Genomic DNA, 15831 nt, shown 5'->3' with positions numbered 1-15831 from the left:
GTGCCTTGCCTCCGATTATAGCCCTATTAGCTTCTTAGCCCACCCAGTTTCAGTAGCCGCTGGGTGGAGGCCAGGATATGGCAGCTATCTGGGAACGTTCAGGCATTGGTTCAAGACCTGCAACATCATGATGGTTAAACAGGCAGTTGAGCAGCCTCTGTCTCACTGCTCCCCTTGGTGAACCTGAGTAGGGAAGCAGGGGCAACAAATGGAGGTGACAGGGACAGAAGGTGAAGCAGGCTCTGTGCTTACTCACCCACAGCTTCAGCTGCCCCTGTCTTCCTCTGGAACACCACCACAAACCCAGCTGTCCCCAGCTACTTCTCCTAGATTTCATTCCTCTAGCTTCATCCTAAAGACATAGCCACCAACCTGTTTCATGCCCCTGGGGTCTTCAGCTACCTCATCTTGCACTCAGACATCCATAAACCCAGCTGCACCTATCTCCTCCACAAACACACTTCATCACCTACCCCACAGCTGCTTGGGGCAGGGTGTATTGACCTGCAGTTGAAGTTTGCAGACATATACGCACTGTTTGCAAATATATATGTTATTTAATGAGCTATTCTCTATATTTGTAAAACTTTGCATGATTAGCATTCCCATTAAAAGACTGCAGTGCTCTAATCTCAATTTTTCATTATGTTCTTTCTATCACCACTCACACTTTTGCAAAGTTTAGCACTTTTGCCCCTTTGTTCTGGTACAGACAGCTACCCAACTCCACCAATAAATATACTACTTTCTGGCAGAAGACCACAAAGAACCAGATTGTAACCAGATGGTTAAATTATAAGAGATAAGTAACAGATAAATATCAGAAGCTCCTGATATCTGTTTGCTGTCTGCAGCCATCTCTCTTTCACTGGTACAAATGCCAGCTCTGTGCATTGAAAATCATAACTAACAGCAGGAAAAATACATCAGAGTAGGAAGATCAAATGGATTTTGTCAATTCCTCTCACTCCTCTTGTAATTTACTCCTTATTCAAAGTCCCAGGCATTTCACCAGAATCATAGCCTCTGCCCTGCCTATTGGCCTTGTGTTCAGGCACTCTGTGACTTGTCTGCCTCTCCAAACTAAGAGATATTGATTTTATTTCTGAAAAATCCTCATAAGAGACCATCTCAGATACACTGACTAACCTCACAGAATTAGATAAGGGGCGGGGAGGGGGTGCTCAGCACTTCTTAAAGTCACCAACTCCTTACAGAATTGGGCCATATGTCTTCAAACTGTGTTCCATTAAGGGCACTTCTGCTGCATGGAAGCCTGTTCCTGCAAAGTGTTGGGCAGCCAGGGGCGTATGCAGAATCAGGACTCAGCTGTGCAAGGCCTTAAGGGCACGATCCTGACCACTGAAGACAATGGGAGTTTTGCCACTGATTCTAATGGGAGCAGGCTCGGAGCCAACATACACAGTCGAAGTTTCTGTATGCTCATGTTGGCTCTTTCTTGGTTTGTCTCATTCACAAGGCTTCTGTGTTGGCTTTAATTTTGCTTACCGTATAAAGACTTCAGCAGGCTTCGGATCAGGCTTGTAGGGAGGTTTTCTGTATTATCATTTATTTGTATTACAGTACTGCCTAAGGGGCTGCAGTCACGATCAGGGCCCCACTGGTTTAAGTGCTGTACAAAAGGGTGGTCTCACCGTAGCTTCCCCTTCAAGAAAGGCTGAAGAATAATGTTCTAATACAAAGAATTCCACTGGCCTCTTCCAAAATGGCCACCACCTGCCATTCTTTCCAATCGGAGTGAAGCGAAGCTGCTTTTAATGGAAGGAAGTTTGCAATGCTTGTATTTTACTCCAGAGTTACTTATATATATTAAGATGACCAGATGTCCCAATTTTAAAGGGACAGTCCCAATATTTGGGGCTATATGGGCTCCCCACACCCCCGTCCTGATTTTTCACACTTGCTCTCTGGTCACCCTAATATATATTCAACTTTAACTTCAGCTTAATGTAGTTTTTATCTGGGAATTTATTATGTTTGTACAGTTCCTAGTGCGGTAGGACTGAGACTTAGTGTGGCTTTTAGGTCCCATTGCAATTGAACTGTTAAATAATAAGACAAGACACAACACCCAACAGTCAGAAAGAAAGTGGGAAGAGACCCAGCAATAACAGCATGCATTAACTAGCCCAGCAAAGTGCACAGCTACTTTTGTCTGGTTAAATTATAAAAGATAAGTAACAGATAAATACCAGAAGCTCCTGATATGTGTATCTGTATGCTCTTTACTTCTATCTTGGAATAGATTGACTGGAATTCGGGTTCAGTCTCAATATCCTACACTAAATATAACAAATAGTATAAAAGTATTTCACTGCTGCTTTTCTGGTTGTTTTTTGGCCTTTGTATCATCTTCTTTTCTGCCTGTATCTATGTAATATGTTGAGATATTTAATAGGTAGGGAAAATAAGCCAATAGAAAGCTTTCTTGAGTTTACTCAAAACTGATTGAGTAAAGTTTTTCCCTGGTGCAATTCCATTGACCTCTGTTGACTTATCCTGAGGATAAATTAACACAAACAAAAACTTCAATTAGTGACATAGAATATCAAGGTTGGAAGGGACTTCAGGAGGTCATCTAGTCCAACCCCCTGCTCAAAGCAGGACCAATCCCCAGACAGATTTTTGCCTGAGATCCCTAAATGGCCCTATTAAAAGTTGAACTCATAACGCTGGGTTTAGCAGATCAATTCTTAAACCACTGAGCTATCCCTCCCCCACTGTGATAGTTCAGGCTGGACTAGGACACACCCCAGGTCCCCACCCAAAACCTTAAAAGCAAATAAGAAAAAGGGAAACATTTGCCGTTTTTCTTGCCACCCCTTCACATTGCTTGCAGTGCTGTTGAGAACAGACTCGTTGTTCCATAAGGCTTTCGTTTCCATCGCTCACAGTTATCAAGAAGATTCTGGATGGGGGCTTTGCTATTTCATGGATTTTTTTGTGTACAAAAATGTTTCAAATACACCATTAAACTAATTCATTGGCACATCTTAGTAAAATGATCCCTTTTCTTACTTCATGGAGCAGGAAAGTTTGAATTGATGCACTTTGTAACATGGGGAAAAAAAGGTAATTCCTTCACAAAGTAATATTTTTGCTGTCTGTTTGATTCGTTCTGTATTTTTTTTAAAGATGGAACCAACTGAAGATACTGCTGTACTTTTTTATTATTAAAGGTCACAATCTCTTTGTCTAAAGGAGCAATATTTAAGACATATTCATTTGGCAGCTCTTCCAGCATTTTGCAGTAGGCCAGCTTCTCTGAACTTCCTTCTTACTACAGGCATGAGGAACATGATCTGTTTGAAACCCCTCATTAAATTGTGTCATAGAACATGTCCCTGCCAGCAGGTATATGGGATCTTGGGGAGCAATTACCACACAGGTGGGGTGCCAATTAATTTCTTTATTAAAGGAAAAAGGAAGTGGTGGGAATTTAACAATAAAATACAAAGGGATGGGGTGTATAGGGTGTTTACAACAATAGACAATGATGGGGGGGGGGGGTTCTCTTGAACAGTGTACGGAGTTCTAACAGTGGGGAACAGTAAGTGGGTTCAGCACAATGGGATACAGTAACAGTCAATAGCAACTCAACTTTATATAGGAACAATTCTAGATACAGTGTGGAATGCAAAACGTACCAAAAAGAAATGCAAAATAAAATGGTAGCTTCTATATAAAATGGTTAACAATCTTGGATAGAATGTATTAAGTGGTTGGTGGCCTTTATATACAATGTAACACAATGGTATTAATGTAAATACAAAAGTATTCAGCAATATGGGTGATAAGTGAAATTATGCAATGTAAGAAATCACTGACTTAATTTGTGAGGCTGTGATAGCAATGAGTGTACCTAAAAGCTGTGTGTTAAGGAACAGGAGGGGGGAGGGGAGAGTGAATGATTAGGGGCAACTGATGAGAGGAGAGTGCGGTGGAAGCAGCGAGACACTTTGAAGCCCTGCAAGGTAAGGAACAATGGCTAGAGAGAGGTTTTAAGCACAGGCGGGGGGAGATATGAGCGGGAGGAAAACAGACAAAGTTATACAGGGGAGAAACAGCAAGGGGTTTGGGAAGTTCGGGTGGCAGCAAGGAGTTGTAACAGAGAGACCGGAGAAGCACAGAGAGGAGGGATTGGAGCGGGGGAAAAACAGACAAAGTTAACAGAGGGAGAAGCAGCAAAACCTTATCTATCTTAACCAACAACTAGGCAAAACAACAAATATCACAATTCTAAGCAAAACTATAACAAGCAACTATAGCGGAGCAAAGAATCAGCAAACTATATACAAGGCAGGTGAAACTTACAAGCTTTTACAATCCATAGGGAGCAACAAAGAACAGGGCAGGTGAAACTTCAAGCTCTATAATCTTTAACAAACTATAACTTATTAAACTAAAAAACAAAACCTAATGGTGCACCTTATGCTATGGGGAAGTTACAGAGGCAGAGTGGTATGTGCCAGGGATGGTGGCTGCAGCAGTGGGTACAGCTGCAAGCAGAGAGCCCCCAGGAGCGAGCTTAGCAGCCGCACAAACTTATTTTTAGCAGCAAAGTGCGTGGAGCTTAGGAGGAGTTTTAAGACACAGACCAAAGTTTAGCTTGAGTCTGTGTGCTAGGGAGACAGAGCCAGCAGCTAAAATAATAAAATAAAAGTATGGAAAGTTTCACAGAGGGATTCTTACCAGCCCAAAGGAAGCAGCAGAGGTAAAGCAGCAAGATCATCAGAAGGCTAGGTACGGTCTCATAATCAGGAGATCTCTCAGCAGCAATTCGTTTCTTCGTGGGGGGTGTTTTCAAAAACGGAGGTACGCTCAAAAATAAAACGAGAGCGGAGAAGGACTCCCAGAACCCCTGGCTGATCAGAACAGGCAGCAATGCAGAACCTTTTGATGAATCTTAGTTTTAAAAAATGTCTGTTTTTAAAGGCAAACTCAGGCAGTTTCCCACCAGTACTTTGATTGGCTCTTCTTGATACAGGAGGAAAGAGGAGGCAGGGAAAAACTGTAGGTGGCACAAAGACATGTCTGGGAAGAGTCCTGTGCAGTAGGTGACTCCAAAGCACATGAGGCCTATGACTCATGCCCAGATCTTAAAACACAATAGGTCTTGCAGCTTCTGGACATTGCCTACCCTACACCGAGCCCAGGTTTAACAAGGTGATAACAGGACTAACCCTTTGAACAGGGCAGTGGTCCCACTTAGCACAAGTGGCCATCCCTTTGAGAAGGGCAATGGTCTTGGTGAACTTTAAGGGGCCCTCCCTTTGAGAAGGGCAGTGGCCCTGGTAAACAACTTAACAGCCAGGGAGGGGAGGCCACAGGAGAACAAAAACAAAATGGAGTATAGGGACAGCTGTAAGAAACAAAATGGAATAGGGGGATAGCTGTAACAGACAGAACATTAATGTGATGTTAACTCAGGTGATACAGCAACTTGATACCTGTGAACTCAAGTGCATGATAAAGCTACAACTTCTCAGTCTGGCTTCAGGCTGCAGTTCAAACGACTAGGGTATCAGTATGCAGAGATTGTTACATAAGCAGGGTTAACATATTTTTGTTATATCCTTGGAGGCAACAGCTTTAGGAAGAAATCACTGGAGACACAGAGAGCTGTAAACCTTAAAAGCAGCCATTTATTGCCACACACTGAACTAACGAAAACCGGCTGGGCTATCTCCTAATAATCTAACTCAGTTTCCATAGCAACACAAGAGTCTATTATTACACAAACCAAACACACAACAATTTCAGGTTCCCAAAAAGAGGACATGGGGGGAGTTGGGGGTGGAGGGCAGCTGGAGGGAAGGGTAGAGTTGCAGGAGCTGGCAGGAGTACCTGCGGCAGGGTTACTCACTGGCAGGTTGGCTAGCACAAGTCCAAGATGCAGAGGCAGCTCTCAGTCAGTGCCTCCCTGTGGGACTTCCCAAGGCTGGGAGCTGGGGCCTGGGTGGCGGGGATGAGATCCAGCAACTGCAGCTGCGGAGGAATGGACCAATCAGCTGTAGATAGTGGGGAGGGACCAATCATGAAGCGGACCAATCGGGGCTCTTTCTAAGATGCAGCCTCTGCTCTGCAAAAACCCTGGCCATTGCATGTTTGAAAAATCTGCCTGGAGAGGAGGGAGGCTTTAAAAAGAAGCTCTCTGGGGAAACCCAGATGTATGGTAACCATATGCAAAGGATGGAAAGAACCACAACTGAGGCAGAATTTTGGATCCAGTGGAGGAAGGAGTCATTCTTCTGCCCCCACCAGACTTTCCCTACTTGGGGGACTGTGATGTTCTGGGGACGACACAGACCAGTAAGGAGTTCTGTCACTGCCTGCCCTGTAATCTTGGGGGCCTCTGTGCCATGCAGCTATGGTTCAGATCCCTGACACCACTAGCCAGTCCACAAACATATGATCTCGCCATGCCTCTCACCAGTTCAGTAACTCTTCACAGGGTGATACCAACAATCCTTCCAATCTGGAGTCTTCCTAAATACATCCTGCTGTTGCAGGCACAGAGGGTGCCCGAGGCAAGCAACAGTGGTTCGTGCCCAGAGTGCTTAACGCCAATAAACACACCAGGGTGGAGAAGCAAGCAAAGTTTATTTGAGATCTCAAAGCAGTGCTGGGAGACTTAGCACACCTCAGATCCAGCACACCTACACAAGCGGCTTTTCCCTTTTTATAATTTTTTTTTCTTTTTTTTCCCCCTCCCCTCCTCCTCCTCCTTCCTCCCCCTGTAGCAGTTACGTAAGCGCAGGTGCATTAAGTAATCTTGGCCGCGGCAGCTCGTTAGTAAGTTTTCCTTCTGCAAGTTATCATGCTACTTCTGCTAAAGGTGCACAGGCTCATTATTCTGCTTAGACCAGTTAGAACTGTTGCAACTGAAAACAGCTGTTACACCTGGCCTTTTAGGTCGATTAAAGTTCAAACATGGAGGGACTTTTGTTTGCTGAGGCCTAAACCAGGAAGGCCATACCCTTGTGGCCTTCCACCCCCGAGTTACTTAGGGTTATGCTTAGTGAACCAACACTGCCAGACTTCTGAATGACCAGCTATTTGCACTGCTCCCACGCTAGCTCATCACCCTGAAGGCGTGAACCAGCTGTCAGATATCAGCTTACTTGACACATGCACTCAACAGTTGGCACGCTTCTATATTAGATAAAATCCCTTTCTAATAAAAGTTATGTATTGCATTCAAACAGTTTCTGGCCTAACCTGAGTTGGGCCAGGCGGGAATGGTGTGGATGGGTGGGCCACAGGCAACGCTGCACTGTACAGAGCTCTGGGGGGGTAGAAGGGTGCAGCACTTACCTGGGCTCCTAGGCAGGGCAGGCTAGGAAATCCCATGTGCTTCTCCCTCCAGACACTGCCTGCAGCTTCCTATTGGCCAGGGGCGCTTGGGGCAGGACACAGACCACCCTCCCGGGCTGGCGAGGGGCCGGTAGCCACATGGAGCGAGCAGACAGGAAGCCATATCAGTTCCACTGCGCTGCTGGTAGTGAGTGGGGGCCCTGGCTGTTTCATAGAATCACAGAATATCAGGGTTGGGAGGACCTCAGGAGGCATCTAGTCCAACTCCCTGCTCAGAGCGGACCAATCCCCAACTAAATCATCCCAGCCAGGGCTTTGTCAAAGCCTGACCTTAAAAATCTCTAAGGAGAGATTCCACCACTCCCTAGGTAACCCTTCAGTGCGTTCATCACCTCCTAGTGAAAGTTTTTCCTAATATCCAACCTAAACCTCCCCCACTGCAACTTGAGACCATTACCTCCTTGTTCTATCATCGGGTACCACTGAGAACAGTCTAGATCCATCCTCTTGGAACCACTTTCAGGTAGTTGAAAGCAGCTATCAAATCCCCTATCTTTTTCTTCTGCAGACTAAACAATCTCCTCATAAGCCATGTGCTCCAGCCCCTTAATCATTTGTATTGCCCTCCGCTGGACTCTTTTGAATTTTTCCACATCCTTCTTGTAGTGTGGGGCCCAAAACTGGACACAGTACTCCAGATGAGGCCTCACCAATGTCGAATAGAGGGAAGATATTACATCCTCGATCTGCTGGCAATGCCCTACTTATAACACCACAAAATGCCATTAGCCTTCTTGGCAACAAAGGCACACTGTTGACTCATATTCAGCTTCTTGTCCACTGTAACCCCTAGGTCCTTTTCTGCAGAACTGCTTCTAGCCATTAGGTCCTAGTCTGTAACAGTGAATGGATTCTTCAGTCTTAAGCGCAGGACTCTGCACTTATCCTTGTTGAACCTTCATCAGGTTTCTTTTTCCAGTCTCTAATTTGTCTCCGTCCCTCTGTATCCAATCCCTACCCTCAGTGTATCTATCACTCCTCCCAGTTTAGTGTCATCTGCAAACTTGCTGAGAGTTCAGTCCACACCATTCTCCAGATCATTAATGAAGATATTGAACAAAACTGGCCCCAGGACGGACCCTTGGGCCTCACTTGAAACCGGCTGCCAACTAGACATGGATAGTTGATCACTAACCTTTGAGCCGACCGATCTAGCCAGCTTTCTATCCACCTTATAGTCCAATCATCCAGCCCTACTTCTTTAACTTGCTGGCAAGAATACTGTGGGAGGACCGTATCAAAGCTTTCTTAAAGTCAGGAATAACACATCCACTGCTTTCCCCTCATCCACAGAGCCAATTATCTTCTCATAGAAGGCAATTAGGTAGGTCAGGCATGACTTGCCTTGGTGAATCCATGCTGACTGTTCCTAATCACTTCCTCTCCTCTAAGTGTTCAGAATTGATTCCTGAGGACTGCTCCATGATTTTCCAGGGACTGAGGTGAGGCTGGCTGACCTGTAGTTTCCCGGAATCCTCCTCCTTCCTTTTTTAAAGATGGGCACTACAGTTGCCTTTTTCCAGTCAGACTTCCCCCATTCGCCATGAGTTTTCGAAGATAACGGCCAATGGCTCTTCAATCGCATCCACCAATCCTTTAGCACCTTTGGATGCAGCGTATCCAGCCCATGGACTTGTGCTTGTCCAGCTTTTCTAAATAGTCCGAACCATTCTTTCTCCACAGAGGGCTGGTCACCTTCTCCCCATACTGTGCTGCCCAATGCAGCAGTCTGGGAGCTGACCTTGTTTGTGAAGACAGAGGCCAAAAAATCACTGAGTACATTAGCTTTTTCCACATCCTCTGTCACTAGGTTGCCTCCTCATTCAGTAAGGGGCCACACTTTCCTTGACTTCCTTCTTTTGCTAATGTACCTGAAGAAACCCTTCTTGTTACTCTTAACATCTTCTTGCTAGCTGCAACTCCAAGTGTTATTTGGCCTTCCTGATTTCAGTCCTGCATGCCTGAGAATATTTTTATACTCCTCCCAGGTCATTTGTCCAATCTTCCACTTCTTGTAAGCTCTTTTTTGTGTTTAAGATCAGCAAGGATTTCACTGTTAGTCAAGCTGGTCGCCTGCCATATTTCTTATTCTTCCTACACATCGGGATGGTTTTTTCCTGCAGCCTCAATAAGGTTCTTTAAAATACAGCCAGCTCTCCTGGATCTTTCCCTCAATCTTTTCCCCCTCCCCAGGGATCCTGCCCATTCAGTTTCCCTGAGGGAGTCAAGTCTGCTTTTCTGAAGTCCAAGGTCTGTATTTCGTCTGCTCTCCTTTCTTCCTTTTGTCAGGGATCCTGAACTCGACCAATCTCATGGTCACTGCCCCAGGTTCCCATCCACTTTTTGCTTCCCTACTAACTCTTCTCTGTTTGTGGCAGGCAGGTCAGAGAAGAGCTCTGCCCCTAGTTGGTTCCTCCACACTTGGACCAGGAAAGTTGTCCCACACTTTCCAAAAGTTCCTTGATTGTCTGTGCGCCGCTGCATTGCTCTCCAGCAGATATCAGGGTGATTAAAGTCTCCATGAGAACCAGGGCCTGCGATCTGGTAACTTCAGCTAGTTGCCGGAAGAAAGCCTCGTCCACCTCATCCCCCTGGCTGGTGGTCTATAGGTAGACCTCCCACCACAACATCACCCTTGTTGCTCACACTTCTAAACTTAATCCAGAGACTCTCAGGTTTTCTGCAGTTTCAACCGGATCTGTGAGTAGACTATTGCTCTCTTACATACAATGCAACTCCCCCACCTTTCTTCCCTGCCTGTCTTCCTGAACGTTTATATCCATCCATGACAGTACTCCAGTCATGTGAGTTATTCCACAAGTCTCTGTTTTTCAATCACATCATAGTTCCTTGACTGTGCCAGGACTTCCAGTCCCCTGCTTGTTTCCCATGCTTCTTGCATTGTGTATAGGCACTTAAGAATAACTCGCTGATTGTCCTGCTTTCTCAGTATGAGGAGGAGTCCTCCCTCTTGTCACTCTCCTGCTTGTGCTTCCTCCCGGTATCCATTTCCCCACTATACTCTCAGCTTTGGTCTCCTTCCCCGGTGAACCTAGTTTGAAGCTCTCCTACTAGGTTAGCCAGCCTCCTTGCCGAAGATGATCTTCCCTCTTTTCATTAGGTGGAGGCCCTTTCTTGCCTAGCACTCTCCTTCTTGGAACACCATCCCATGGTCGAAGAATCCAAAGCCTTCTCTCTGACTCCACCTGCGTAGCCATTCGTTGACTTCCACAATTCGATGATCCCTACCCAGGCCTTTTCCCTGCACAGGGAGGATGGATGAGATCACCACTTGTGCCTCAAACGTCTTTATCCTTCTTCCCAGAGCCACATAGTGTGCAGTGATCTGCTCAAGGTCATTCTTGGCAGTATCATTGGTGCCCACATGGAGAAGCAGGAAGGGGTAGTGATCCGAGGGCTTGATGAGTCTTGGCAGTCTTTCTGTTACATCGTGAATCCTAGCTCCTGGCAAGCAGCAGACCTCTCGGTTTTCTCGGTCAGGGCAGCAGATAGATGACTCAGTCCCACTGAGGAGGGAATCTCTGACCACCACCACCCTCCTCCTCATCTTGGGAGCGGTGGTCGTGGAACCCCCATCCCTAGGACAGTGCATCTTGCGCCTTCCAATTGGTGGAGTCTCCTTCTGCTCCCTTCTCTCAGATGTACCACCTACTCCACTCTCCACATTAGTACCTGTGGAGAGAACATGAAAACGATTGCTCATCTGTATCTCCATTGCTGATACATGGATGCTCCTCTTTCTTCTGGAGGTCACATACTGCCAAATTTCTTCACCCTCCCTCCCTCTCCTCTGCACAGCCTGCTCTGATTCTTCAGGACATTGTGCCCGTAAGAGCATATCCTGACGTCTGTCCAGGAAATCTTCATTTTCACGTATGCAATGGAGGGTTGATACTTGTTGCTCCAGACCTCGAATCTTCTCTTCCAATATGGAGACCAGATTGCACTTTGTACAGACAAAGTCGCTTCTGTCCTGTGGAAGAAAAACAAACATGGCACAACCTGTGCAGGCTGAATACTCACCTTCCATAATTTCTCGCTTCTAAGAGCTTCCTCAGCTGTTGCAGCAACTCACAGAAGCCCGCGAGATGAAAGCCTCAGTGGGCTCTCCCCCGGTGAACTCCCAGGCAAACTCCCTCTGTTAGCCTCTGCTGTTCGCTGCTCAGCTGGTTCGCTGCTGACTGCCTTTTTATAGCAGTCAGGCCCACTCAAGGCCCACCTGGAACAGAGCTCTCCCAATTCACACTGTTCAAACAAACAAACAATCAAACAATCAAGCACACAGTCAAACTGACCAACTGTCCCCTGCAACAGACACTCAGATACTCACCAGCACAGCCCCCCTGATGCAGCACTTAGCATACCTCCTCACGGACAGGGGATGCGCGGGGTGTGGGCACCTGGGGTGGAAGGCAGGGCCGAGGCAGAGACCTGGCCTCAAACATTGCTGGAGCTGGGCCCCGGGCCAGTAATATTCCTGGTGCCCAGGCACCACAGTCCCATAGAACTTGCCACCCATGAAGAGATCATGTGGAAAAGAGAGATTAAATTTGTGCAGACCTATATAAGGTGAAGCTCCTACCTTGAGGCCAATAATCTCCCATTTGAAAGGGTTATTGCTTATAAAGTGCTTCCTGGAAACTGTTGTTTAATTGTAAAACAGTAAACATTGATCCAAGAAGCTAATGCAAGCAAATCAAAGCAGCAGTCGGGGACTCTGCAGCTCTTCTTTTCAGTTTCTGCATTCAAAACTTTCTTAGCAGAATGTTTTGTTTTTCTTACACTGAGATGGCTCCTGGGATTAGATCTCTTGATCCACCCATGATAAAGTTTCTTCCACTGTTGATATTTGTGGGCTTTGCCGAACGGGGGAAGCTGTTGGTGATGCCTGTGGACGGAAGTGCCTGGCTGAGCATGCGTCTTATCGTGGAGAAGCTCCATCAGAATGGGCACGAAATAGTCCTTCTGGCACCAGAAACTAATCTGTTTTTGAAATCAGGCAAGAATTTCACAGTTAAGACCTATCCAGTGCCTTACAAAGATGAACATGTGGATGCACTAATGGAGACTTTTGGTAAAGATCGCTTTGTTCAGCAACCTTTTTTAAATGTTGTTATTTCACTATATGAAAGTCTAGCACTAGCATTCCAGATGCTCTTCCAAAGCTGTGAGAGTTTGTTGAGCAACAAAGAACTGATTCGATATCTTGAAGAAAGTCAATTTGATGGCATCCTTACAGAGCCAGTTGGCATATGCGGGACAATAGTTGCTGAGTATCTGTCTCTCCCTTTTGTGTTCTTCTTACGCAGATTTCCATGTGACTTAAGATCCAAGGCAACTCAGTGTCCAAGTCCACATTCTTTTGTCCCAAGAATGTTTAGTAGCAACACAGACCACGTGACCTTTACCCAGCGTGTGCAGAATCTGCTACACAGCACACTGGCACTGCGAGCTTGTATTGCTCTCTATTCGCCATTTGAACAGCTGGCATCTGAGTTTCTTCAAAAAGAAGTGACTGTGCATAATCTCTTAGATCAAGGCTCTGTTTGGCTAATGAGACTAGACTTTGTATTTGAGTATCCCAGGCCAGTGATGTCCAATATGGTCTTTGTTGGTGGATTAAACTGCTCTGAGACAAAGCACCTGTCTCAGGTATGTACATTCTGTTTGTCCTTTATCAATACTGGGCCAAATCATCACATGGGCACTCAGGAGTGTGAAGTCCAGCCAAGTTTCTTCCATCTTTAGTGGGTGGGAAGCAATCTCTGGTCAGTGCCCATATACTGCAGGGTATTACCCAACATTCCTGTGTTGGGAACAGGGGCTTCCTGACTGAGTGACAGCCAGACACACAGGAAAGGGACAAAACAGCCTTCCAGCACTGGAACTGATGTTGGTGGACAGTTCTGAAACCGAATTGTCAACTACCAAAGAAGGCATTAGTGCTGAAAAAGCCCCTCACCATTCCCTGTTGCAAGAAATCAGTCTATTCTTCGCTGCAGGATGCCATTAGAAACACACTCATGGCTTTGTGTGTTCCTTGTTCCTGCCTGTCACATGACAGGCCCAACTATGAAAATGTTCCATTCTTTTTGCAATATATTGTGCATTTAGTGTGGCAGGTGTGATCATAAACCCACGGAGGCCCAGTGCAAAGCCAAAGATGATAGAGGAACACGTTTTGCACTAAGGCCAGCCAACCTTTACTACATTAGAAGTTAATTATATTAAAAGGTAACTCTTTGAGAGCAATAGCCTCTATGGTCCACAGCGGAGAACTGCAGGTTAAAAGTGTTTGCCCCGGTCACAGGTTTGGGAGCCAGGACTCAGTTCCAAAACTTAGGACTGTTCTGTCCAAATCGGAACAGTTAGGACAATTGATTATCTCAATGACATTTTCAGCACTGGAAGCAGTTGTAGGATGAGAGGGAGAGGCACAACAGGATACACACAATGCATCCTCAATGAAAGAGTTGTATTATTGAATGTATAAATGATCAATCACCATCCCTCAGTTTTGCCATCTGTAAAATAGGTATCAGTACTCACCTCACAGGACTGGCGTAAGACTGGATTGCATGTTTGTAAAACAGTCGTGTGAGATTCTCTCATTGTCTGAAATATTCTGATGAAAGCCACTATAAAAATGCAAAGAATTTTTTACAATGAAAAGTAGGATGGAGGTGAGGGGAACTACAGACATATGTGTTATTTGTGGGGGAGTTTGCCATGATTTTCAAAGACTTTTTCATGCCTGCAAAAATTTAGCACAGACATGGGGCAGCTTTGTTAGCACAAGCTGGATCAAGGTATAAATTGCACCTTCCTGGGCTCCAGGGGAGATTGCCTTGAGAGAGGACAGACAGGGGTGCCACCAGACACATACTAAAAGGCTTCTGCTGAAGTGGAACACTTCTAAGTGCTAGTTAGGGCTTAAAAAGTAGTCCTGCTATGTGGCACTGCTCAGGGAATGCACTGAAACTGCAGGGGCTCCAATCTCCCTGGCCACAGCTTTCTGTAGCTAGCCCCACCCATTTTGTGAGAGGGTCAATAAAGGGGAAGCTGCTGCTGGCTGTCTGCCTGTAGTGACAGACTTTCTGCCAGCAGAATTTCCAAGAAAAGCTAACAACATAGACCCCCCTGGGTTGAATCCAGGGTAAGTTGTATAGTGAAAAGGAATGCAATTTAACATCCTCTCATTTCTTGCATATAAACTCTGGGAATTGCCACAGTGAATCAGATCACCAGTCCTTCTAATCCAGTATCACATCTCTTAGTGCAAGATGCTTTAGAGGATACTGCAAGAAACCTAGCAGTGGACAGTAATGGAATAACAGAGCTGTGCAGAGAATGAAAATTCTGTTTTGTGGAGGAATTTGATATTTTGACATTTGTTTTTATTTCAGTCAGGAACGAAACCAAAAGTGTTAATTCTCCATGAAAGACAATTCTGAAAAAAAAAAATCAGATGGATTGAAATGTTTTGTTTCCATTTTGACTTTTTTCTTTATAATATCCAATGTAACACAAAATTTAAACAAATGTGAAACCAAAATCTATTCCAAAAGAAAATAATCAAACCCCTCAGTTAATGCTGGCTGTAGAATAAAGTTTTGTATCCCTATTGTTTTAGTCAAATGTAACTGTGGATGTTCCCACTGTCGGGAGAAAAGTTAGGGCATCCACCTCTATTGCTTTCATAGTCTCCTCACAGCTTCCAAATTTTTTCTCCTTCTTCTTCCTCTTAAAGCTGTTTCTCATTTCATTCCAGGGTCATTTTATCTTTAGAAAACTAATGATTTCTCAATTTTCAGTGTTTACTGACTCTTACAATTACAGTCATTAATATTCCCTTGGGGAGGGGAAGTTGGATAGTGCAGCTTTTAGAACTAAACTTGGGAACATTCTTTCCACTGTACTAAGAGCTTAGGCTGCCAGCTCATGTCAAGCTAGCCAACAATTATCAATGAGATTTAAAAGACCGTGAAGATTTCTTAACTGAAGGAGTAATAAATACCTCAATATGAAGCCAAAATGAGCAGAACATGGTTGGATGTTTAGTGCAGCCAGTCACTAACCTTTTAAAACTGAAAATAGCTTTTGAATGCAGAGCATCACTGATTCTACTTTAATCTCTTCTTTTTCCATTCCAAGATAATGTGACGTGCTGGGCCCAATCCAGTACATGTGCTCAGGGGCTGCCTGCTGAGGGGGACAGGTGGAAACAACCTCCCTTCTAGCTCAATGGTTAGAGATCTCTAGTTCAAGTTCCCCCTCCACCTGCTGGGAAGAAAGGATTTGAACAGGAATCTGCCACCTCCCAGGAGAGTCCTCTAATCTATGGGATACTGTGATCAGGGGTGGCCCTAGGGATTTTCCCACCCCAAGCACGGCAGGCAGGCTGCCTCTGGC

At 45.3% G+C, this 15831-nt stretch overlaps 2 protein-coding genes across 2 annotated transcripts in view; both read left to right on the top strand.

Annotated features, from left to right (window-relative positions):
* The window catches only part of LOC116822449 (UDP-glucuronosyltransferase 1A3-like), a 101268-nt gene that overhangs the window by 12319 nt on the left and 73118 nt on the right, over positions 1 to 15831 (top strand). The window lies entirely within an intron of this gene.
* On the top strand, positions 12241 to 15582 carry LOC142047362 (UDP-glucuronosyltransferase 1A1-like). The gene is made up of 2 exons (XM_075069801.1): positions 12241 to 13071; positions 15574 to 15582. The coding sequence occupies exons 1-2, from the start codon at positions 12241 to 12243 to the stop codon at positions 15580 to 15582; spliced, it is 840 nt and encodes a 279-aa protein (XP_074925902.1).

Source organism: Chelonoidis abingdonii, chromosome 10 (assembly GCF_003597395.2).
Source record: "Chelonoidis abingdonii isolate Lonesome George chromosome 10, CheloAbing_2.0, whole genome shotgun sequence".
Lineage (NCBI taxonomy): Eukaryota > Metazoa > Chordata > Testudines > Testudinidae > Chelonoidis > Chelonoidis abingdonii.
Note: the sequence above shows the minus strand (reverse complement) of the source record. Positions and strands in the feature narration are given on the sequence as shown.